Below are 23,431 nucleotides of genomic sequence, written 5' to 3'. Positions count from 1 at the left end.
GAGAGAGAGAGAGAGAGAGAGAGAGAGAGAGAGAGAGAGAGAGAGAGAGAGAGAGAGCAGATGCCCTTAGAGTCCAGAAGAGAGTGCTGAATCTCCCAGAGCTGGAATTACAGACAGCTGTGAGCCTCCCGACAAAGGTGCTGGGAATCAAACTGGGATCCTTTGCAAGAGCAACGCTCACTCTTAACTACCGAGCCGCCTCCCCAGCCCTCCTTGCTCCCTTTTGCTTTGCCTTTCGATACAGTGTCTTACTATGTCAACTAGACAGGCTTCAAACCCATGGACATCCTCCTGCCTCAGCCTCCCCTTAGTGTTTGCAATCATCCTACACATACATGACATTGTCCCCTTGATATATACAGAACAATTGGGACATGGAAACAAACATGACTTACACTTGCACACTGTGGTTGAGTGGATCCTCAGCTAGCATCTGCGCTATCGTGAGGTGATGTCACAGCTATAGTAATTTTATAAAACTCCCAGCACCTTTGGTGAAAGGATTCAAGTGTTTAACTGAGTGTTTTTGGGATGCGCATGTGAGCTAAATGGGGAGAGCTAGCACACAGTGCCCACAGACAAGGTTTCCAGACACTTCTTCCATTGAGGACATGCAAAAACAAAAACCCCACAAACCTTTTCCCCCAAACACTGCAGTTTATTTTATGTGGTGGTTTGAACAGTCACAGCCCCCATAGACTCGTATGTTTGAATGCCTGGCTCATAGGGAGTGGCACTATTAGGAGGTGTGACCTTGCTAGAGGAAGGGTGTCACTCTGGAGGAGGGCTTTGAGGTTTTCCTATGCTCAAGCTACACTCAGAATGGCACACACTGTCCTTCTGCTGCCTGCAGATCAAGATGTAGAACTCTCAGCTCCTTCTCCAGCGTCATGTCTGCCTGCACAGAGCCCTATGCAGCCATGATGATAATGGACTAAACCTCTGAAACTGTAAGTGAGCTCCTCAATTAGACGTTGTCCTTTGCAAGAGTCGCTGTGGTCAGGGTGTCTCTCCACAGCACTAGAAGCCCTGACTAAGACACTTTATTTTATTGTGGTGCCAGGATTAAACCAAGAGTCCTGTGCAGCTGGGACAGCACTCCCATTGGACAGTATGGTTTAACAGATGATCTTTAACAAGATAATGTTTATTTAGAAGTATTAGATTCATAGCAGGTGATGCAATGGTAGGACCAGTCTTGTCTGCAAGAGGGTCTTCCTCCAAGCCTGTACCTCGTCTCTGTGACAGTGTGTGCAAGTTCACAGGGTTCTTGCATCAAGGCTTCCCCTGCAATATGAACACTCAGAAGGCTGAGGTAGGAGGATCATGAGTTTGATGTTAGTCTGGGTTACCTTAGGGAAGTCCTAGCACAAGAAATTCAAACAGATTCAAACATGGTGGTGCACACAAGTGAGCCCAGCACTTGGTGGGGAGTTGGTGGAGAATCACAAGTCCAAGGTCATCTTCAGCTAAGTGGAGAGTTTGGAAGCCAGTCTGGGCTATAGCAATTCTGTTTCAAAACACACCAAACATGCTGGGGTGGTGGTGGCACACACCTTTAATTCCAGCACTCAGGAGGCAGAGGCCGGTGGATCTCTGTGAGTTCAGTGCCAGCCTGGTCTACATAGGGAGTTCTAGGACAGCCAAGCTACATAGTTGAGACTCTGTCTTGGGGGAATCCCAGCACTCGGGAGGCAGAGGCAGGCGGATCTCTGTGAGTTCGAGACCAGCCTGGTCTACAAGAGCTAGTTCCAGGACAGGCTCCAAAACCACAGAGAAACCCTGTCTCTAAAAACCAAAAAAAAAAAAAAAAAAACCAATAACAACAAAAACAAACAAACCCCCAAGCAGACATAAACGTCTAAGTTTAGGACTTCAAGGTACATGCAAGAAAAGAAAACAATGACACATTTAGGTGGTACCTGCTGGTGCTGTTCTAAAGCTATGTACATTGCCTGATACTCTGATCACAATATCGCGTGGTTGGCGCTATTGCTGCCCGGCGTTATGGAGGAAGAAACTTGGAACAGACACTGATTACTCCAGGTCTTTGTAAACTAGCCTGTGGTGGTGCTGGGACAGGGTTTAGACAGCGGTCATCTTTGTTAGGCAGCCCCAAAGCCTCCTGGGACTGTGCCCTAGCCACAGGCAGTCTCAGGATTATTTCCTGATATTGTCAAGTTTTTATAACCTTCTCCGTGTTCTGGGGGACTTACGGGTGGTATTTCCTGGTCTTCTTTGGATCTGCACTCTCTTGAGCTGGCAGTCAAAAAGACTTACTGAGGGCTGAAGAGAAGGAGAAGCGGATTAGAGTGTACCAGGGACTGGTTGTCTGGACTGGAAAGTCCTGGAAAGTACTGGAAAGTTTCCGGCTCTCGCCTCAGGGCATGGGTGAACTGTGTCTCCACTAACTCTACCTTTTCTTCTTTTTATTAATCTACACTGAGTCTGTGGTGTAGATTAAAACCTGGCTTTAAATCCTAGCACTGCTTCCTCATAGCTGTACAATCTTAGGCAAACAGTTCCAGGAATCCAAACCCTGGCTTTCCATTTGCAAAGTGAGAGTAAGAATAGCCGCGACTGTGTGCTGATTCTGGGCTCTACAGCAGGGCTTTGATCATTGACAGACAAAGGCGATTGATTTTCAATTCTCAATAACTGAACAGCTATGGGGCATTATTGGTTCTGGCCCTCTCGGGTTTTAGTACTAAGAATGGAACCCAGGACATTGTGTACGGTAGGCAAGCACTCCACCGCTGAACTGCATCCTCAGCTAGCTATAATTTTCCTTCCTTCCTTTCTTTCTTTCTTTCTTTCTTTCTTTCTTTCTTTCTTTCTTTCTTTCTTTCTTTCTTTCTTCCTGGTTTTTTGAGACAGGGTTTTTCTGTGTAGCCTTGGCTGTTTTGGAACTTGCTTTGTAAACCAGGCTGGCCTCAAACTCATAGAAATCAACCTGCCACTACTTCCCAAGAGCTGGGATTAAAGGTATGCGCCACCATTGTCTGGCTACTCACACATATATAAGTTGCTCAGGCTAGCCTTGGTTCACTCTGTAGGCCTGCTGGGGTTTGAACTTGCAATCCTCTTGACTCAGTCTCCTGAGCAGCGGAGATTACAGGCCTGAACTAACACTAGATACCAAGCCTGGCTGATTCTGATCCTTGACCTAAAGGCTGTCCCTCTTTGCTTACCTTCGTTGGAGATAAGGTTTACCTTTCATCTGTTCTCAGTGTTTTCTTAAGGTGCTAGGGATGAACCCAGGGACTTGCTCCTGCTAGGACATCTCCCATAATCTCTCTGAGGTTTCCCACCTCACGTGTGGTGTGTGGTATGTGCATGCATGCGTGCTGTGTGCAGGTGTAGAGGCTGGACTAGGACATCAGGTTTGCTGTTCTAGCTCTTTGTCTTAGTCTGCTGAGATGGAGTTTCTGACTGATCCTGGAGTCAAGCTGGTAGTCAGGAAGCCCTGGCAGTCTTTTCTTATCTTTGTCCTCCACAGTGCTAGGGTTAAAAGTGCGTGGGGTTGCTTGGTTTTCTTTCTTTCTGTTTTTTTTTTTTTTTTTCCCCCAATGTGAGAGCTGGTGATTTTAATGCAGTTCAATGGGGATTTGAACCCACTAAGACATCTCTCCAGTCTGTCTAGATTTTTTTTTTTTTTGGTCACCTCCCAGTGTCTGAATCTAACCATGGAAAAAGTGAGGTTCAGAAAAGTTAGTAACTTTTCACACTCAGTCCCCACGTCACGCTCTTCACACTCAGCGGTCACATCACACTCTTCACACTCAGCGGTCACGTCACACTCTTCACACTCAGTGGTCCCGCCACACTCTTGTTCTTGGCAAGCATCTTTTTCTGGAAGGATTTCACATTCACAAGGAAGTGCACAAAGTCAGGAGGTGGTGGCACTCGCCTTTAATCACAGCAGAGGCAGAGGCAGGCACTCTGTGAGTTCCGGGACATCCTGGTTTACAGAGTGAGTTCCAGGACAGCCAGGGCTATTATACAGAGGAACCTTGTCTCAAAACAGCAACAAACAAACCATCCCCTCCAAAAAAAGTGCATAAACCCTGAGTGCCTGGTGGGTGCCCACGACCTAACTGCCTGTGGGTACCCTCGGTTCAGACTGCCCAACAAAGGAGCAGACAGTCCCAGGACTCAGGTGCTCACTTGGAGCTCTTGAGCTGACACCTAATCCCCGACCCACTCCCACCCTGTGCCCCTGCCTGTACTGCTAGCCCAGAGCAAAGCCTTGTCAACAGGTCCGGAAGACTTGTCAAACTAAAATGAGTCCCTCTAAGATAATCGACTTTCTTTTAATTAACTTTTCTACAAAACAGGACAACATTTCAATCTTTCAAAAATTCTCAGTCGGCCAGGCCGGGGCGGTACATACATACCCTTGATCCCAGAACTCAGGAGGTAGAGCAGGCAGATCTCTGAATTCGAGGCCATCCTGGTCTAAAGAATGAGTTCCAGGACAGCCAGGGCTACAAAAAGAAACTCTGCCTTGAAAAGTCAAAAAGGAAAAAAAAAAATTCTCAGTCTGGGCTCAGTGATAGAGTGCTTGCCTAACATAAGCAGGTTTGTGTTCAAATCCTACTACTTAGGATCAAAAGATTTCTAATGATTGCACTACATAGACATAATTTCTCAAGCTTTCCAAATCCCGGTTATCACCGTTCATTCAAATGTCAGCTTCAGCTGTCTGTGCTGGTGTACACTAGTAATCCCATTTGAGAGGACAGGCTGCCTGGTGGTGGTGGCACATGCCTTTAATCCCAGCACTCCTGTTTGGAATTAAAGAAACCCTGTCTTGAAAAACCAAAAAGGCAAACAAACAAACAAACAAACAAACAAAAAACCCCAGCAACATCAACAAAAACATTAAGTCAAGCTGGACTACATGGCAAGACCCTGTTTCACAAAACAGAGAACATGCTGTTTTTGGAAGTTGCATTCTGCTTGCAGGTAATAAAAATCCTTGTTTACTCTTTAAACCAATCAAACAAATAGACTAAAACAATGCCCAGCTTCTTCGCTATTCTGTTGTTTCACTACTGTAATGGGTTGAGATGCACCTCTCAAAAGAAGCTGAAGTCTCACCCTTGCCCACCCTCTGTGCCTGTGAATGTGGCCCTATTTAGGTGAGTGTCTTTTTCATCTCTTTGAGATAGCATCTCTTTACGTTGCCCAGACTAGTCTGGAACTCACTTCATTGCACAAGCCGACCTTGAGTTGAAATTCCTCTTTCCTTAGTCTCCCAAGTGCTGGCAATTATGGCCGGGAACCACTGCTCAGGTCTTAGATTGGACTTTTGAAGTTGTTCAAGCTAAGGGCAGATTCCTAATTCGAATTGACTGGAGTCCTCGTAAAAGGGACCATTTGGAACTAGAGACAGACAGAGACAGGGAGGGTGGAGTTACTCTGCCACAGTCAAGGGACACCAGTACACTGCCCACAAAGTCCCAGCAGGTGGGATGCAGTAACTGATTTTTGCTCACAAACCTACCCTTGGGAACGTCTGCATTTCAGCTTTCTAGCCCTCATTCATTCATACAACTTATTTTGTGACGCTTGGCATTGAAATCAAGGCGTTACAAACGTAGGCACACACTGCCTCTGAACCACAATCCCACCTTTCATTCTAAATATTGCACAGAGATTACTTCACTTAGCCTTCCTGTTACCCGTTTGGTATAGCTACTTATCTCCACGTCACAGTTGAGAAAGCTGTGAAAAAGAGAAGCTAAGTAACTTGCTCAAGGTCACGCGGCAATGAGAAAATACTTTGTAGGTAGTACAGCATTTCATTCGTGTTAGAATGTACTTTTTTATTTTTTCCATCTGGGTCTCGGCTTCCTCTTCTTACGTGCTACTTCCTTCCCTCGGCGACAGGGGCCGCTGCACCGCGCGGGCGCTGACAGGTCTCTCTAGCCCGCTGCGCCGGCTGCTCGTTGGTGCCTATAAATGGCTGCGCTGTGCTCAGCGAGGCATCAGTCCGCTGCCGCGGGACCGGGGACCGTGATAGGGCTGGAGGTGGAGCTGGAGCTGGCCGGGAAGGAGCTGCCGCTGGGCCGGGGCGCACTACAGCACTGCACCGGGGTCTCAAAGAGGGGTGTGTTGCTGCTGGCTGACTGCGAGCCGCCTCCTGCCTGCGCCGAGGAGCCTTCCCGCCAGGCCGCCTGCCTCCGTCTTCCGCCTCCCTCCATTTCCCCGGAATCTCAACCCGGCGCGCTTGGACCCAGGCTCTCCTCTGGGTGGGGAAGCCCCAGCCTTTTTCTGGCTTTACTCCTTTCTCTCAGGCTGGCCTTCCAGCCTACTCTCTCCTTTTCCTGCAGTGGGTCTCACCCTTTTCGGTCCCCTCTAGCACAGGTTCCTTACTCCTTCCTTTTAGCCGAGTTCCAGCATCCCGGATATTTTTCGTAGCCAAAGGTCCGGATTTCTTCCTCGTTTCCCTTGCCGGTGGTCCATCCTATCCTGGCCCTTCCTCTCTCTTTAGGACGCAGTTTCCCCGATTGCCTTCTCTCAGCTTGAGTTTAGATCTTTTGGGTTTCCTCCCTAGTTCCTCCAAGGTACTCCCCCCCCCCTTTTTTTTTTTCCAGTTTAGACTTTCAGATTGTGAATCTCTAGAGAACGAAAATACCTCTCTAAAACATGAACTTTTCCTAGAGACTGCTCCAGTTCACCTCAGCTGCAGACTCCTTGCTCCCTATGTCCCAGGTCTCACACTCACTTCCCTTAGGGCTGAGGCCTCCCAGGCTGAGGGAGCAGCATGATGCTTCGGGGGTCTAGCATTGGGGGACTTTCTCCACCTCGGATCTTTCCCTCCTTGTTGGTGGTGGTTGCCTTGGTGGGACTGTTACCTGTTCTCAGGAGCCATGGCCTCCAGCCCAGCCCCACTGCCAGCACCATCAGAGGGTCCGAACCACCACGGGAACGCTCAATTGGGGATGTTACCACTGCTCCGTCGGAGCCTCTCCACCACCCAGACGACCGCAATTTGACCCATTTACACATTGAACACGGCGTTAAGTCACATCGAAAGGCCTTTCCGGTCCTGGACATTGACTACTTACACGTGCGCACACCCTTTGAGATCTCCCTCTGGATCCTCCTGGCCTGCCTCATGAAGATAGGTAAGTCTGAGGTGTGTGGTGCTGCTGCTGCCACGCCGCCACCAGATAGGTGAGCTTCTTGTCCTGTTTCTTACCAGATGCGGCTGCTCAGGATCCGAATGAACGAACCACTTCTGTGACAGGCATTCTTTTCCTTTATGTGTTTGGTCCTTAAATTCCAACTCTGGCCTGTGTGATTTGGGACCTTCCAAGTTAGAGCTGGCATTATGTAGGGGGAAGGAAGGGACCTGGAGAGCACACAGGACTTGAGAATGGGATGCTTCTAATACTAGGGAGTTTCAGTAAAGCTTCCAAGGCTTGGCAGGTCCCATGACTTGGATGGGACAGAGAGAGGAGCCCAGTGCTGAGCTATGTGTAAGACAGGAGGATCTTTGAGCGAGTGGCACTTTCTGCCCTGTCAACAGGAATCAGTGCAATTTATTACCTTCTCCGTGAGAGGGTGTTTCAGGACTTGGCCTGTCTAAGGATTTTGCATATAGTAAGGGACTGGGTACAGAAGACTTAGTGTGGTCGGAAGAACGTCAGGGATGACCAAAGTCTCATTTTCCTTCATTCCCAGAGTAGTATCTGTCAGTTCTGTCTACCGAGGTTGGTCAGATGCCCCTGAGTCAGGTTCCAGACCAGAAATGCCAACCGTTATCCAGTTCGCAGGCATATTTCTAAAGGCCGTTTTGGGGTGGCAGGAAAGTGGAGGAAGTTGAGGTTTGGTTCGGGTTTGTACCCAACTGACCAGAGACGTTGGCTGCTCACTGAAGGAGAAGGGACAGAGAAGAGCTAGGCTAAGATTTCAAAGTAGTCTCTTTGGAAGAAGGGCATGGAAAAGCTGTCCCCTCCCCAAGGGTTGGGCTCCCTGCCCAGCCTGAGCACCCTGTTCTGCTGGGTGATTGGTGGAGCTCTCCAGAGGCTGCACAACCCAGAAGTCCCTGGAGGTAGTGTCCAGGGGGCTTTGGAAGCTGCCTTAAGTTTTTCAGTCCACATACAGCTAACAGTGGAAGGCACAAGGTACTGGGACTCTGTTTCCCTCTTTGCTTGAGATTTGGGTTTACAGGAGTTAAGAGACTGAACCTGAAGCCTTTCAGCTTTCCCAAGGACACCAGCCTGGGTGTGAGGCAGTCCCTGGGACGTGCTGCAGGAACTAACTGCTGCTTCTGCTTTGAGAGAACCAGGGTCCGGCTTCCCGGTGCAGGGCTTTGGTGCTGAGGCGTTATGGTGACTGTGGAGTTTGGCTGTGGAGCTGGGCCATCAGCACCTATACCTTGATGGCAGCCAGCTTCCTGGGAAAAAAACAAGGAATGAGCAAGGGGAACCCTGTGTCTGTATTCTCACATATATGTGTGACCTTGAACAGCTGAGCCTTTCCTGAAGGTCTTGGGAAATAAGAATCTGAAGTGCTGTTTGACTGTATCGATTGAGTCATGAAACCTTGTGTCTGTGTTTGTTCTAAGAAACTGAAGTGACCATGATATGTCATTTGTCTGTAGGAGACAAGGAAGAGACTAACACTTCCCTTCTGCCCCCTCAGGTCCCAGTATTGGGAGTTGGCACACACCCAGCCAATCTGTGTCTGCTGGTGATATGACCAAAAAGACCCCACTCTGGAAACTTTTTGTCCTGCAGACCCTATGTGATAGCATTTGTCCTAGGGGTACCAACTGGGCCTGACCTGCTTTGTCAGCATAAGAGTGTGGGGTCTGAGACCCTGGGCTGGACAGCAGGGATGGGGCACTGGCAAGAATATTTGTCAGGGAACTGGGTTCACCATCTCTCCTCCTCCTGTGACCTTGACCAATCACACCCTCTTAGCCAACTGATCTTTGTGATCCTTCCTTCCCTGATTCTGGAAACCCTGGTTAAGCCCCAACCTTGGACCTCAGTTTTCCCATCATAAAATGGGAAGACTGAGAAGACTGAGTATGATCCCCCCCCCCCCCGCTGCCCTTGCAGTCCCAAAGGCCTGTGTGTCTGACTTTTCTGACAACAGGAGCCTTGGCCCTTGGCACCCGGCCTTTCTGGGGCTAAAGGGTAGAGGGAATGTGGACCAAAGGTGTCAAGGGTCCCATTAAGATGGCAACAGTACAAACCACTTCTCCACCTCCACCTTCACAGTCTGACGTTAAGGTTAGATTTGAGGCTGCAGTGGGGAAGGCACCTCTGCTCTGGTGGCTTATGTTCTCTGAAGCTCAGTTTCTTTATCATAAAATGGAAAGTACAAGATGGAGTGTAGTTCAGTGGTAGGAACATACACAAAGCCCTAGGTTCTACCCCAGTACCTCACAGAGAAAGTGTGTGTGAGTGTGAGTGTGCATGTGTGTGAGGGGGCTAGCATCTAGCTGTAGCTAGTGATGTGATGATGATGTAAATTAATGCACACACAGTTGACTTTCTATATATAGGGAGTGCTTGGTGAGCAACCACTGCTGCTGTTAGTATTTTAGCCACCTAAGGCAGATGTAGCCCTACTTCCTATATCTGCTGAGACTGGAGCACAGTATCCCAAAGCCCTGGCTGCCACCTGGTCCTGGTCCTTCCTTGAGGTTTCAGGGGTTTGGACATTCCCATCTGACTTTGTTCTCTCTGTGTGTCCCTCTCTGAGCCCTGTGTAGCCCTGGCTGTCCTGTTCTTTCTCTTGAGCTGCTCCTGGAGCTGGTGGCTTGATAACAGACCTGAGCGCTGAGCAGCGATCTCTGTACAGATCGGCTGCTCTCCAAGAGTTAGAGAATTTGTTTCAGGGTCTTGCCTGTTTTCCCATCATCCCAGAGTGAGTAGGGGTTTTGGTAGAGTCCTTGTTCTGTCAGCTGTGGCAGCTCCTTGGCATGCAAGGACGGAAAGTGCAGCGTGCAGTCTTCTTTCCCAGCCTAGTTGTGTCCTGGAACCCACGGGAGAACCTAGTGGACACTGACATGGGAGAGACAGGGCAAGGGTTAATGTTCTAGAGTAATTGATGCCTCTGGGACTGGGGAGGTGACCTCTGGCAAATCACTTCCCTGCCACTTCTGGACCCTGTTTTTCTCTCTCTGGTAGTCAAGTCCTTTTCTTGATGGGAGGAGTTAGTGGTTTAAGAGGGACTTAAATTATCAGGAGAACCAGAACTGGGTATGTAGCTTAGTTGGTAGAGTGCTTGCCTATCGTGCCCGAGGCCCTGGGTTTGAGTCTCAGCGTCACATGAAGCAAGTGTGATAGTAACGTATGTAAGCACACTGTAGTCTCAGCCCTTGGGGTAAAGGCAGGAAGATCAGAAGTTCAAGGCCATCCTCAGTTACAGAGTGAGTTTGAGGCCAGATACACGAGACCCCATCTCAAGTAATTAAATAATAAATAAATGTATGAATAAATGAATAATTGAGCGAACCGTCCTGAAACCTCTGGGGTAGGGCCATTCTCCTCCTCTCTCGTGTCCTGTGGTTTGGCTCCCGCGTGAATTCCGCTTTGTCCCAGTTCACCTGACTCTCAGGCAGTGCTTGTTCCCAGGGAGAAGCTCTCTGTAACCCAGCTCAGCACTGGCAGCACCCCCTGTTGTTTGCCCGTATTCCTGACCTGGAATGTCTGGCGGAGGCCCAGTTGCCTATGAAGCAGGTATTCATCTTGTTCCCTGTTTAGATACAAAAAAGACTTCTTCTTTTGTCCCTTTCCATCTTAATGATGTTTTGGTTTTGGTCTTTACAAGGTATATGCTGCTATTTCCTCTTTAGACCGAGCCTGTGAACAGAGAAACTAGGGGATTATTACTACCCTCTTCACATAAGTGAGACCCAGACCTACTTCTTTTACTTCTCAAAAGTAGAGAAGAAACAGCTTAAAGGTCACATTGAACCCGATGGGATTCTAAAAAGAAAAGGATGACATTTTTCTCCTGGGAAAACAGCTGCCTGACTCAGACGGCGTGAGGAAAGTCAGCCAGCATCTGGGCGAAAAGGCCGCAGGTAGTATATTTGCAGGTGTGCTGGGCATTTGGAGGGCCTGGGCTGGTCACGTGGCCTGGACTTCGTTCAGCTTCACACCCGAGGTTCACCTTTCCTCTCGCCCCGGCCAGTTTAGCCCAACGCCTGCAGCTCCACTGCAAGGAAAGCCCTGGCGGAAACCTGGCTTCTCTCTCTGCCCTTGACTGTCTTTTACTGTATGTTTCTGGGCTCGCCTTGCCTTTTTAGTGACCTGACGACCTTCTGAGTCTGAGGTAGAGATTGATTCATGGGTGCTTGGCTCACTGTGGAGGCTTTTAGAGTTTATTAGACAACCCCCCCCCCACCACCACTTTAGTCAGTTTTGTTACTATACCAGAAATACTGTATATAACCAGTATATAAGGAGAGAAAGGTTTTTTTTGGTTCGCAGTTTTGGGGTCTCACAGACTAGTTGGCTCATTGTTTGCCTACAGATGGGGTGACATTTGATGGCAGGAGTGTGTGGTGGAACAGAACTAACTGCCTCCCTCATGGCTGGAAACCAAAGAGAGCAAGGAGGCAGATGAGGTACTACAGTCCCTTCAAGGACATGCCATTAGCCTCGAAGACCTACTAGGCTTCCTTTTAAATTCCCACGGCTTCCCGATATTACCACTCTGGGCCTCTGGGGACTATTTCAGACCCAAGGTCGTCCTGCCCACTCAGGCCTGTAGCATGTGCTCTCCTGTCTCCTGACCCCCACAGTTTCTCCCAGTTTCAGCATTGTCCCTAGCCTGCCCTGTGATGTCGCTGCTGTTGCTTGTGGGGTGTGCTCTAATAATAACCACCATTTATCGAGTATCTACAGAGCCGTGCCGGGGACTTTGTAAAAGTAATCTCACTTAATTCCCACTGAAGACTTATTAGATAAAGGCTCCCTCTGTTCTTCAGATGAGGAAACAGCTCGGTGGTTCTCAGCGATGCTGAATTGCTGTTTCTTTTCTGTTGGTGTCTTGGCATAGCCTTCCGAAGGGGTGCAGCTGCACTGCGTCCCTCTCTCATTGCCCTCAGCTGATGCACTGGGCCCTGTGTGAGTGGTGCCCAGCTCTACTGCACCTGCGGCTAGGACTCCATCTGAGGGGTGGCATGCCCGCCACGGGAGCCCTCTTCCCACCTGAGAGTGCTGTGGGTGTCTGTGCCTGGCTTTAGGCCTGTCCTCCGAGATCGCTGAGCCTGTGCCCACACAGATCCTGTGCTCGGTTGCGTCTGTTCCTTGTTGGCCTGGTCATGACCCACCTGTCTCCTCACTGCAGGTGTCTCTTAGCTGTCTGGCAGAGCTTTCTTCCCTCCTGTTGGTCAAGAGCGTGACAATTGAAAGGGGATTTTCTTTAGCCAGAGGGAGTGGCTAGCCTTGTGACTGTGACCTCCTGCCCTTGAGGAAGAAGGTGCCAGGCTGCTCTTGGTTGCCCTCAGGGTCCAGTAGCATCCTCTGAGAGGCACTCCCTCTGTGATGGGAGCAGGTGGCACAGCTGTCTTCTGCTCTAGAAGCAGTAGTTGTAGTTCTTATTAGTGCTGTGGCTTGTTTCTCTGCCTAAGGAAACTGAGTCTTGGGCTGTGACCTGCCTGAGGTAGGAGAGAGGGCACAATTTCTGGACTGCTAGCCCAAGGTCCTGTCTTCTTTCCTGCCTGGCCAGCAAGCTGGGATTCTTTTTTCTCTTCTCTCTTCTCTTCTCTTCTCTTCTCTTCTCTTCTCTTCTCTTCTCTTCTCTCTCTCTCTCTCTCTCTCTCTCTCTCCCCTCTCTCCTCTCTCTCTCTCTTTTTTCGTTCTTTCTTTCTTAAACAGGGTTTCACTATACATAGTGACATAGTGAGTCCTGGATAGCCTTGGAACTCTGCCTGCCTCTGCCTCCTGAATGCTGGGGTTAAAAGTGTGCACCACCACACTCAGCCACACTGAATGTTAGTAACGTTCCAGCCAGGAGCGGCGGCACATGTCTTTTAAGTCCAGCATTTGGGAGAGAGGCAGAAACAGGACTCTGTGAGTCCCAGGCCAGATTGGGTCTACATAGTTCCAAGACAGCCAGACCTTGTCTCCAAAATTAAAAGAAAAAGAAAAAAGATCCAAAGTGGCTTTAGGAGAGAAAATGACCAGATGCATCCACATAGGTGATCTGGTGGTTAAGAGAGGTGAGGTAGTGTCCCTCCCTTGGAAGGAGGGCTGTAGAGCTGGGTGTCCAGAGCTCTGGCCACTCAGCAACAAAGGCTTTCCCTACCCTCCGAGGTCCCATGCTTCTGTGAAGTGTGCCACTGAAGGCAGACCAAGGCTTGCCATCTTCACCTTCCTAGTCTGCAAAGCAGCGAATCTTTGAGATGAGGGAGGGTGTTCTCATTCTTGGCGCGTGGGAGGCTCTCCCACCCCCACCCAAAGAGAGAGGAGAGAAGTGAATTTCAATGGGAAACTCGCTGGAAGTGGGTGGGAGTGCACGAGATCCGACCTCAGGTCAGCCTTCCTTTGGTGTGAGAATTGAACCTGGGGCCCGAGTCACACCCCCTCCCCCAACTTTGGTCTTTGCTGACCCTGTGACAATTTCTGAGCCCATTTTCTGATTTGTGATTTTTTTGTTTTGCTTTGTTTTTTTGAGATAGGGTTTCTCTGTAGCATTGGAGCCTTCCCTGTAATTCGCTCTGTAGTCCAGGCTGGCCTCGAACTCACAGTGATCCACCTGTCTCAGCCTCCCGAGTGCTGGGATTAAAGGTGTGTGCCAGCACCGCCTGGCGATTTGTGATATTTTTGTTAAATTGCCTTAGCCATTGCTTTTATTTTTATTTGTTAGCTGTTTCTTACTAAGCTTCTGGCTTCGAGACTGCTTGGTACGTGCACAGTTAGAAACACGAGGTCAAAGCCTAGCTCTGGCCAACTTTGGAGCCTATGTTTTTTTAGTGTCATAGCTTAAGTCCAAGGGCCCCTTTACTTCAGCAATTCCATTTTCCCCACAGTCATTCTGAACTGGACAGTTGAAAGCCTTGACTGTTCTCTCTAGCTCAGTTTTGAAAACTGTGACCCACTCCAAGGTCCACACACACCCTGGAACAACGGGGACCTGGAGCTAAGGGGCTCCAGAATCCTCTGGGAGCAGCAAGCAGCCTGTATACAACCTGCAGCTGGCTCCTTCCCCACCAGCCCCCCCCCTCCCTTCTTCTTATGCAGGCAGAGAAGCCTCGTTCAGCACAGGCAGGGCCTGGGTTATTCCTGAGTCATCCATCGCCCGCCCGTGTGGGCTCCTCCTGCAGCTCTTGCTCCCTCTGCAAATGTCTGAGTCAGACGAGTCTCCCCAAGGTTGTCTGCACACACCGCACGGGGCCAAACCGTCTCTTTAGATGCCAATAAACACCAACTGATACTTTAGGCAGCCCGTGATTATATGTGGGTATTTTTAATCTTATGGGCTAATCTAATTTTAACTGAACTAAGTTTTGGGTTGGCCTGGATCAGTGGGCTGCCCCTGTTCTCTGGAATCATGCTGATTTCATTTCCTTCCCCCTAAAGCTCAGCCAACACGTAGGACCGGTTGTGGTGTTTATTGGGCCAGACTAAGCCCTGAATTCTAATACTGCCTGCCAGAAATCAGGAATCCCCAGATTATGGATTATCCCAGGACTTCTCAGAAATACATGTTCTCAGGGTGAGCATTCTGCTCCTTCCCAGGCGTGTGGGGACAACTTACCTCTCAAACCAAAGTGGCTTGTCTGTAAATGAGAGGAGTCTGTCTGAGACCAACTCACTGAAGGATGAGGGATGACATCAGAGTTTTCTGTGAGACAGAGCCCAGAAGTTAACCAAAACAATTAATAGCTAACACCACTTGCATACATAGCCCTTACCGCGTGCTGGGTAAGGCTTGAGAAGGCTGTCTTGAGCTGGCCAGCCTGAAGACAGAGAGGCAAGAAGAGGCACACCAGTCAGTGGTGGTCTGCCTGCCCGCTTTTAGCTCAGGGTCCTCCGGGGCTCGGTAGGTGCTTCCAGTCTGTTCAGGACTGGACGAGATGAGACAAGACGTGACAAGGAGTGGTTGTGTCTGAGGGCTGGGTAGACTCCTGGCAGAGGGCAAGTTGAGAGGAGTAGGCAGTCCCTGAGGGCTGCGGTAGAGGAGGCTTTCCAAAAAGATGAGGTGGAACCTGAGTGGAAGGGAACAGAAGTGGAGCAACTGCTGTGCTTAGAAGCTGGTCCCCATGAGGGCCAGCATGGAAGTCCCTTGAAGATGGGACCTGTGTGCTAGCTCCCTCCCCTTTGATCTCTCTTTCTCTCTCCCTTTCTCTCTTTCTCTCCTTCCTTCCTTCCTTTGTTATGGTGTTAGCAAAAGCCAGAAAACCTTCTTGACAGATTTTAAATGTGCTGTGAACCTTTGTGCATTCACGTTCTTGGTTGTTTCTGGCCCACAGACAGGGCTCCCTCCACAAATACCGGGGTGAATGAATGAAGAAGCACATGACTGACTTCCCTGTGGAGACAGGTCCACACAGAGACTGGCTACACTAGAAACCAAGTTGCTCATGGCTGACTTCCCTGTGGAGACAGGGTCTACACAGAGACTGGCTACACTAGAAAGCAGGTTGCTCAGAGAGGAGGGAGAAAGGGAGTCCAGAGGCTCGTTGGCTGCTGAATGGTAGGCAGGTGTTTAACTGCAAGTGACGCTCATGGATGATGCTTTAGGTGCCGGCTGGCGTCTAAGTGGTTTTGTGGTCACGGCCTCCTGCATGGCTGTGATACCGGCCTGCAAAGGTATCTGCCTGGACGGGGAGGGGTGTCTTGGGAGGTCCACCCTCTCTGTGTGTAAGGAAAAGTGAGCCCCAGAACCTCCACAGGGAGCTGCTGAAAACTCTGATTGAATTAGGTTTTTCTTGAGAAGATTCCTCAAGCCATAAACTGCTCCATGACTGAATTAATGAGACCAGTGGCCATAAACCACATAAGAAGGCATCTTGTTAATTTATGGTCATACCTGGACAGGCTTAGTTATGACTTTTCTTTGTTTGTATGTGGATTGGGTGTGGACTGGGGCCAGAATCTTGCTTTTGTGGCAGATTTATTCTTATACAAATAAAATAAGAACAGTGTAGTAAAATCCAACAACAGTCCAAGAGGGGATTAAAGTAAAAAGCAAAAGTCTCCCTGCTTAGCTCTCCGACCACTCATTCATTTCCCCCAGATGTTGCTTCTGTTAGCTCTGTTGTACATGTTTTGCATAAATTCCCCATGCATGTGTGAGCATATGGGCATCTAGGGCAAGTGTAGTTTTCATGCAGCTACTCGGTGGCTCTAGGCTGTGGTCTGGGACTTGACCCCTAGTTCTACCTCTGCCTCTTTTCTGCAGAAATCATTTTGTTTTCTTCGACTTTCACTTCACTGTAAAAGCTCCGCTTGGGCTTTCTAATTGGAAGGGAGCCTCTTCTTGGTTGAGGCCTAGGCAGACTGAAACTCTTGGTAGGAAAAGTCTACAAGGTTCATCCTTTGTGGGTGGATCGTGGTTCCCACAGGATGTCAGGCCTCAAAGCACAGAATCCAGGTATAGGTTCATAGTCATCTTCAGTTCTAAGATTAAGGACTTGGGTCCATAGGAGAAGTAGAACGGTATATAAGGGGTGAAGCACAGGCATGGGATTGTATGGCGCTGGTTGATGCTGGAACCCGAGAGGAGATGAGAGAAGGAAGCTTCTGGAAAGAGATGGTCTGGAGAGGTGATCAGGGCACAGTCTCTCCAACTGTGGGGCTGTGCAGCAAAATGTGGTCATGAAGCTTGATAAATCTGGTAACAGTGGGTCTCCAAACATAGCACCAATAATTAATTCAAAATCGAAGTGTAATCAGCCCAGGGTGTTTCTCCATGCTCCCCTGGGCTGCATTGTGCATCCTCACAAAAGGTCCTGCTTTAGTTCTGTGTGTACAACACGCTCCGTTCTGCAGGACGTGTCAGTCATCAGACACTGCTTGGAGCATCTTGCCTCCGACCCCGAACTGGTGTGTCAGGAGTCATAGCAGTGGTGGGCTTCTTGTTTTTTGAGACAGGGTCCTAACATATCCCAGATTGTTTGCAAATTTACTCACTGTGTAACCGAGGATGAGCTTGAACTTCTGTTTTTACCACCCATAAATAAAGGGGTTAAAGCAACCTTTACTTTTCTACTGCTGTGGTAAAACATGATCAGAAATGACTTAGAGAGGAGTCTGGTGTTCACTTCCCAGCACCCACATGGTAGCTCACTGTATCCCATGTGATCTAATGCCTTCTTCATACACATAAAAATACACAAATAAACCCATGCAGTAGTGTGTACACCTTTATTCCGGCTCTCGGGAGGCAGAGGCAGACAAATCTCTGAGTTCGAGGCCAGCCTAGTCTACAGAGCAAGTTCCAGGACAGGCTCCAAAAAAGCTACACCGAGAAACCCTGTCTGGAACAAATGAAAAGAAAGAAAGAAAGAAAGAAAGAAAGAAAGAAAGAAAGAAAGGAAGGAAGGAAGGAAGGAAGGAAGGAAGAAAGGAAGGAAGAAAGAAAGGAAATACACCCTCCCCAAAAAAAACCAAAAACAAAAAACCCAAACACAAATAAGTAAATATTTTAAAATTACTTATACAAGGAAGAGTTTATTTTGGCTTCTAGCTCCAGGGAAGGACCCAGACAGGAGAAGCATGGCAGCAGGCAGGTGGCTAGAGCAGGAAGCTGAAAGATGACAAGTTCAGCCACACATAGGAAGCAGAGAGAGCAAACTGGCAGTGGGGTGAGGCTATGAACTCTTGTTTTGTTTTCAGACAGGATTTCTCTGTGCAGCTGTAGCTCTCCTGGAGCTTACTCTGTAGACCACAGGAACTCAGAGATCTGCCTGCCTCTGCCTCCCAGTGCTGGGACTAAAGGTGTGCGCCACTGCCACCCCCAGCCAGGCAATGAACTCTCCTGCCCCAAATAACATATTCTTCCAACAAGGCTCTGTTTTCTAAAGTTTCCAAAACCGTCACAAACATAGCATCAACTGAGGACCAAGTGTTCAAATAGGAGAGCTTCTGGGAACCTTTCTTGCTCAAGCCAGGCAAGTACTTTACCTGCTGAGCTGCAGCCCATCGTCCTCTTCTTTTTTTTTTGGTTTTTCGAGACAGGGTTTCTCTGTGGCTTTGGAGCCTGTCCTGGCACTACCTCTGTAGACCAGGCTGGTCTCGAACTCACAGAGATCCGCCTGCCTCTGCCTCCCGAATGCTGGGATTAAAGGCGTGCGCCGCCACCATCGCCCGGCATGTCCTCATTCTCTTTTAAAGGAAAATATTATCATTTATTAATTAGGTTTTTCGAGACAGTGTTTCACTATGTATCCCTGGCTGTCCTGGAACTTGCTCTGTAGACTAGGATGGCCTTGAACTCACCACACCTGCCTGCCTCTGCCTCCCGAGTGCTGGGATGCACCACCACTGCCCGGTGGAATGTTTTATTTTTATCTTGTCATTATGTGTGTCTCTGTGTGTGTGAGTATATGTCACATATATGTAGGTATCTGCAGAGGTCAGAAAAGGGGTCAGCTCATCCTTTGGACCTGGAGTTACAGGCAGTTGTGCTTAGCTGATGTGGCTGCCGAGAGCCTAACTATGGTATCCTCTGAAAGAACAGCGGTGCTAGAATGCTGAGCAAGCTCTCGAGCCCCATCTCCTATTATTTATTTATTAATTCGCTTATTTCTTTATTTGAGTCTGAGTGTGTATCCCTGGCTGACCTGACACTTTCACTGTAGTCCAGGCTAGCTCTGAACTAATAGCAGTCTTCCGGCCGCCGCAGCCTCCCCAGCGTGGAGATGACAGACGTCACCATACTAAGATAATTGCAGTGTTTTTACTATACATAAAAAAATTCTCTGTTCTCGTATAAACATGATGGTTTAATTATGGAAAAAAGATTTGATATTTCCCTGCCATCATCCCTCAGCATGTAAAGTAGCAAATTAGTACATCTTTGGATTGTATTGTGGTAAACTATTTGATTTTGAAATTGCTGTTTGAGTTGTTGATTTGAATTTCATTAAAAAAAAAAAAAGGAGCTGGTCTAGTGAATTTTGACCTAGGATTAGGACAGAATTTCCAACAATTTCTGAAATGTTCCTAAATGTCGGATCATTCTGCCTTTTTTTTTTTAACCACACATAAACTTGTTTATTTAAAAGAACAATTTAAAAGTCACATTTGTACATCTGTGTGTGGGTGCATGTCTATGGTAGCACACAGAGATCAAAAGATGACCCACAGGATTCTTCTTCCCTCGTGTGGGTGCTTCTACCCACTGAGCCATCTCGTTCACCCCAAGGGATAGCCCAAGCTGGACTTGAGCTCATGAACTTACTGCCTCTGCCTCTTCAGCATATCCTTCCTACTGGCATGTGCCACCACAGCTGGTGGTACTATATATTTGTGCATAGCAGCATTCTTAGTATTGATGATTGCAAAATTAAAGCATTGATCAACTCAGAAAAACATTGATGATGCTCTATGTTCTACAGTAGCAAATATTTAGTCAGAATTGAATTTTTTTTTAATTTTTTAATTTTTATTTTTTCGAGACAGGGATTCTCTGCAACTTTGGAGCCTGTCCTGGAACTAGCTCTTGTAGACCAGGCTGACCTCGTACTCATAGAGAGCTGCCTGCCTCTACCTGGGATTAAAGGTGTGTGCCACCACTGCCTGGCTCAGAATTGAATTCTTTATATACAAATAAAAAGCATCAGCCATCTCATTAGTATGCAAATTTGTTTTTATCTTTATTAAATTGTAGAATTACATGTATAATACTAAACAAGTGTCTTAAAGTAAACTTATTTTTATTCTGTGTGTATGAGTATTTTCTTGCTCTTTATTGTGCCCCTGAAGGCCAGGAACCAGCTTTGGTTCTCTGACTCTGGAGTCACAGACAGTTGTGAGCTGTCATGTGGCTGCTGGGAATTGAACCCAGGTCCTCAGGAAGAGCAGTCAGTGGTCTTAAACTGCTGAGCCATCTCTCCCGCCCTCTTAAAATAAATTTCCTGATGATTTACTATCAGTAAATGTTTTGTTTTGTGTAGGTTTTATGTATTTATATTCCTAGGCTCACAAAAATTTCTTCAGCAAAGGAGTTACAATGGGAAAGTTTTTTTCTTTTTATTAATTAAAAATTCTCACTAATTTTACATCCCAACCACAATGTCCCCACCTTCCTCTACATCTGCCCTCCCCTCTCCTCCTTCCTCCTCTCTGCCCCCTCCCCCATCCACTTCTCTGTTTCTGTTTAGAAAGGGGCAGACCTCCCATTGGGTTCAACAAAGCATGGCACATCAAGTTGAGGTAGGACTAAGTCCTCCCTTTGTATGGAGGCTGGGCAGATAGGTTCCCTGATCCCACTGCTAGGCGTCCCACAAATGGACTAAGCTATACAACTGTCACACATATGTAGAAGGCCTAGGTCAGTCTCAATGGGAATAGTTTAAGAAGCCTTGTTCTCTGGGAGAGATTGGGGCAAACGGAGTCTAGCCGAAATGGAAGAATGGACAGAGTAACCTGTCCTGGGACTCTCTGAAGACCAGGCTAGCCCTAAACTCACAGAGATCCGCCTGTCTCTGCCTCCAGAGTGCCAGGATTAAAGGAGTGCCGCCACATCTTGCTGTTTTGTACTGGACTGTCACGGGAAGACGGCCAGTAGTAGCCACAGACTCTGAGTGCTCAAGTCTGTGCTATGGGGAATTAAAAGGGTGAAGGACGGCTTCTCTGGGGGGGGTTCCTTGGGCACTGTGGTACCTGACCCTCAGATGAGTGGAACTGGAAGCTATAGAACCTCATCAATGCAAGAAGGGAGGATTGTGCCCTGGAAGAGAAGAGCACGTGACTGACGTGACTGCTTAAGTAGAGAAAGCTTTTCGGCACTGGGAAGCTAAGTGATTCAACAGGCTCCCCTCTCACTGGGCCGTTGGGGCGGTCGGGTTGCCATGGTGAAGCCAGCTCACACCTTAGGTGTGACTCAGTCTTCTCACTCTTTTTCCTAAAATGCTTGGGGCCCAAACATACCTCTTAGACACTGTAAAGAAGCAGCCACCACGCAGACAGACTGGAGCGATAGCACCAGAAGGTGGGTAGTGTGTAAGGTCCCGCGCTGGAAAGCCCTGACTGCTCTCTGCTGTTTCCTAGACCAGCACAGAATCTTTTCATAGTCTGTGGCTCTCAGCCCCAAAGGGAAAAGAGACATTTTGCTAGAGTCCCTCATTGTCCAGTTGAGGCCAGGGATGGTTGGCCTTGGGCCACATGTGAATTAATGGCAGAGACAGGGTTCTTTCCTGCTCTTTTAACTAACACAGGTCTCTCTAGTCAGTGGGTCCGGAGGAGGGGCTGTGGTCTATGCCTGGATGTCACAAGCATTGATGAACCGGGTAAGCCTAAGGAAAGGTGGTGTCCTGCTGGGGTAGTACCTCTTCAGGGACCAGGAAACTGTTGGGTATTGGGCACACTGTCCCTGATCAATGAATCTTTTAGATTGTGGAGTAAATCACAAGCCAGTGCTGCCGGGCGGTGGTGGCGCACGCCTTTAATCCCAGCATTTAGGAGTCAGAGGCAGGCGGATCTCTGTGAGTTCGAGACCAGCCTGGACTACAAGAGCTAGTTCCAGGACAGGCTCCAAAACCACAGAGAAACCCTGTCTCGAAAAAACAAAACAAAACAAAAACAAAACAAAACAAGCCAGTGCTAAGCTAAAGTGCTCTGTTTTTTGTTTTTCAAGTCAGGGTTTCCCTGTGTATCCCTGCATGTCCTGAAACTTACTTTGTAGACCAGGTTGGCCTCAAACTCAGAGATCCACCTACCTCTGCCTCCCAAGTGCTGAGATTAAAGGTGTAGGCCACCAGGTCCAGTTAAGTGTTTTGTTTTTTATAACATTTTTACCTTCAAACAAGGTCCTGTCTCCTGGGTTCTGGGTCAGGCCCATAATAATCCATATGTTGGGGCTGGAGAGATGGCTCAGAGGTTAAGAGCATTGCCTGCTCTTCCAAAGGTCCTGAGTTCAATTCCCAGCAACCACATGGTGGCTTATAACCATCTGTAATGGGGTCTGGTGCCCTCTTCTGGCCTTCGGGCATATACACAGACAGAATATTGTAATAAATAAATAAATATGTAAAAAAATCCATATGTTGTACTAGGTAGGCAGGATGCCAGCATGGGGCAGAACCAGTTCTATACCCAAGCAAGTCCAAGACTGAGTTTACAGCTACATGGGGGGAGGGGAAAGGAACAGGCACCCCTCACCCCACCCTTCCTGAGCCTGTCCTGCCTGGCTGTGCAGAGATGCAAAAGTGCTTCTCTTGTCAAACTCTTGAGGAGTGCAGAGGAGGGATGGGGCAAGTGGGTGGGACTTGAGGTGCACATGGAATTCATTGGGAGTTTGGGGCAGGGAGAGAAGATAGACCTGACTGGCAGGGTCAAGACACTTTGTGAGCAAGGATGTGTATGGGCCGCTTGTCAATCTCAACCTCACTGGGCATCACTGGAAGTTCTATTTGAGGCGGAACCCTTAGGGTGCTGAAAACTGCCCCGAGCAGTTCTCCGTGGATATAGTCATGGTGACTAGGGGCACAGGCTTTGCCACCCAACTTCAACTCTCAGCCATGACGTTGAAGGAGTAAGTCCCCCTCACTGAGTCTCGGGTCATTTGTAATGTAGTGTGCGTTTAACTGCCAGGGCTAACGGGAGGCTCCTGGGGGAGAACTTGCATGTGATGGGCTGTACAGAGTGAGTAGTGACCTAGGATCAGGAGGAAGGGGAGCACTGGCTTATTTCCCACTCAGTCTTGGTGTCCTGCTGTGTGTCCAGTGGTGTGCTAAGCACATGTGATGTGGCAGTGGGTAGAGGACCCTGAGCCTTTCAGTGTCAGGGCCGGGAACCTTGTGCGTGCGTGCGTGCGTGCGTGCGTGCGTGCGTGCGTGTGTGTGTGTGTGTGTGTGTGTGTTGGGGATTGGGGATCGAGCCCAGCCCAGATCCCCACCGGGCTAAGCGTGATCTCCACCATGAGTTGCACTTCATACCCAGGAAGTCTTTTGAGGAATATGCTGCTGCCTTAACTGCCCAGCTGAGGTAACAGGACTTGTTCCCTGAAACATCTAATGAGGAAGGCATGATTTTAGCTGGCAAATGAATATGTAGCTATAAAAACACTCAGTTTTGCAGAGCAGTTATTTTTGTTTGTGTGTTTTATTTTTCTCAGACTGGATTTTGCTCTGCATTCCCTGCTAGTCTAGAGCTCACCTTGCTTCCCCAGACGGGCTGGAACTTGTTATCCTCCCAAGTGCTGGGATTATAGGTGTGGACCATCAAACCCAGCTCAGGTCACGGTTCTGGTGTGTGTGTGTGTGTGTGTGTGTGTGTGTGTG

At 48.6% G+C, this 23,431-nt stretch overlaps 1 protein-coding gene across 1 annotated transcript in view; it reads left to right on the top strand.

Annotated features, from left to right (window-relative positions):
- Positions 1–5,972: 5,972 nt before the first annotated feature.
- Positions 5,973–23,431, top strand: part of Slc9a1 (solute carrier family 9 member A1) — a 56,914-nt gene continuing 39,455 nt past the window's right edge. Inside the window, exon 1 of the mRNA XM_050149912.1 lies at positions 5,973–7,136. Coding sequence (XP_050005869.1) covers positions 6,773–7,136 — 364 coding nt within the window. The 5' untranslated portion in view covers positions 5,973–6,772. The remainder of the gene's footprint in view (positions 7,137–23,431) is intronic.

This window comes from Alexandromys fortis, unplaced genomic scaffold (assembly GCF_014885135.2).
Source record: "Alexandromys fortis isolate MF-2015 unplaced genomic scaffold, M_Fortis_MF-2015_v1.1 scaffold_26, whole genome shotgun sequence".
NCBI classification, from domain to species: domain Eukaryota; kingdom Metazoa; phylum Chordata; class Mammalia; order Rodentia; family Cricetidae; genus Alexandromys; species Alexandromys fortis.
The sequence above is the reverse complement of the archived record's forward strand: the minus strand, read 5'-3'. Positions and strand labels throughout refer to the sequence as shown.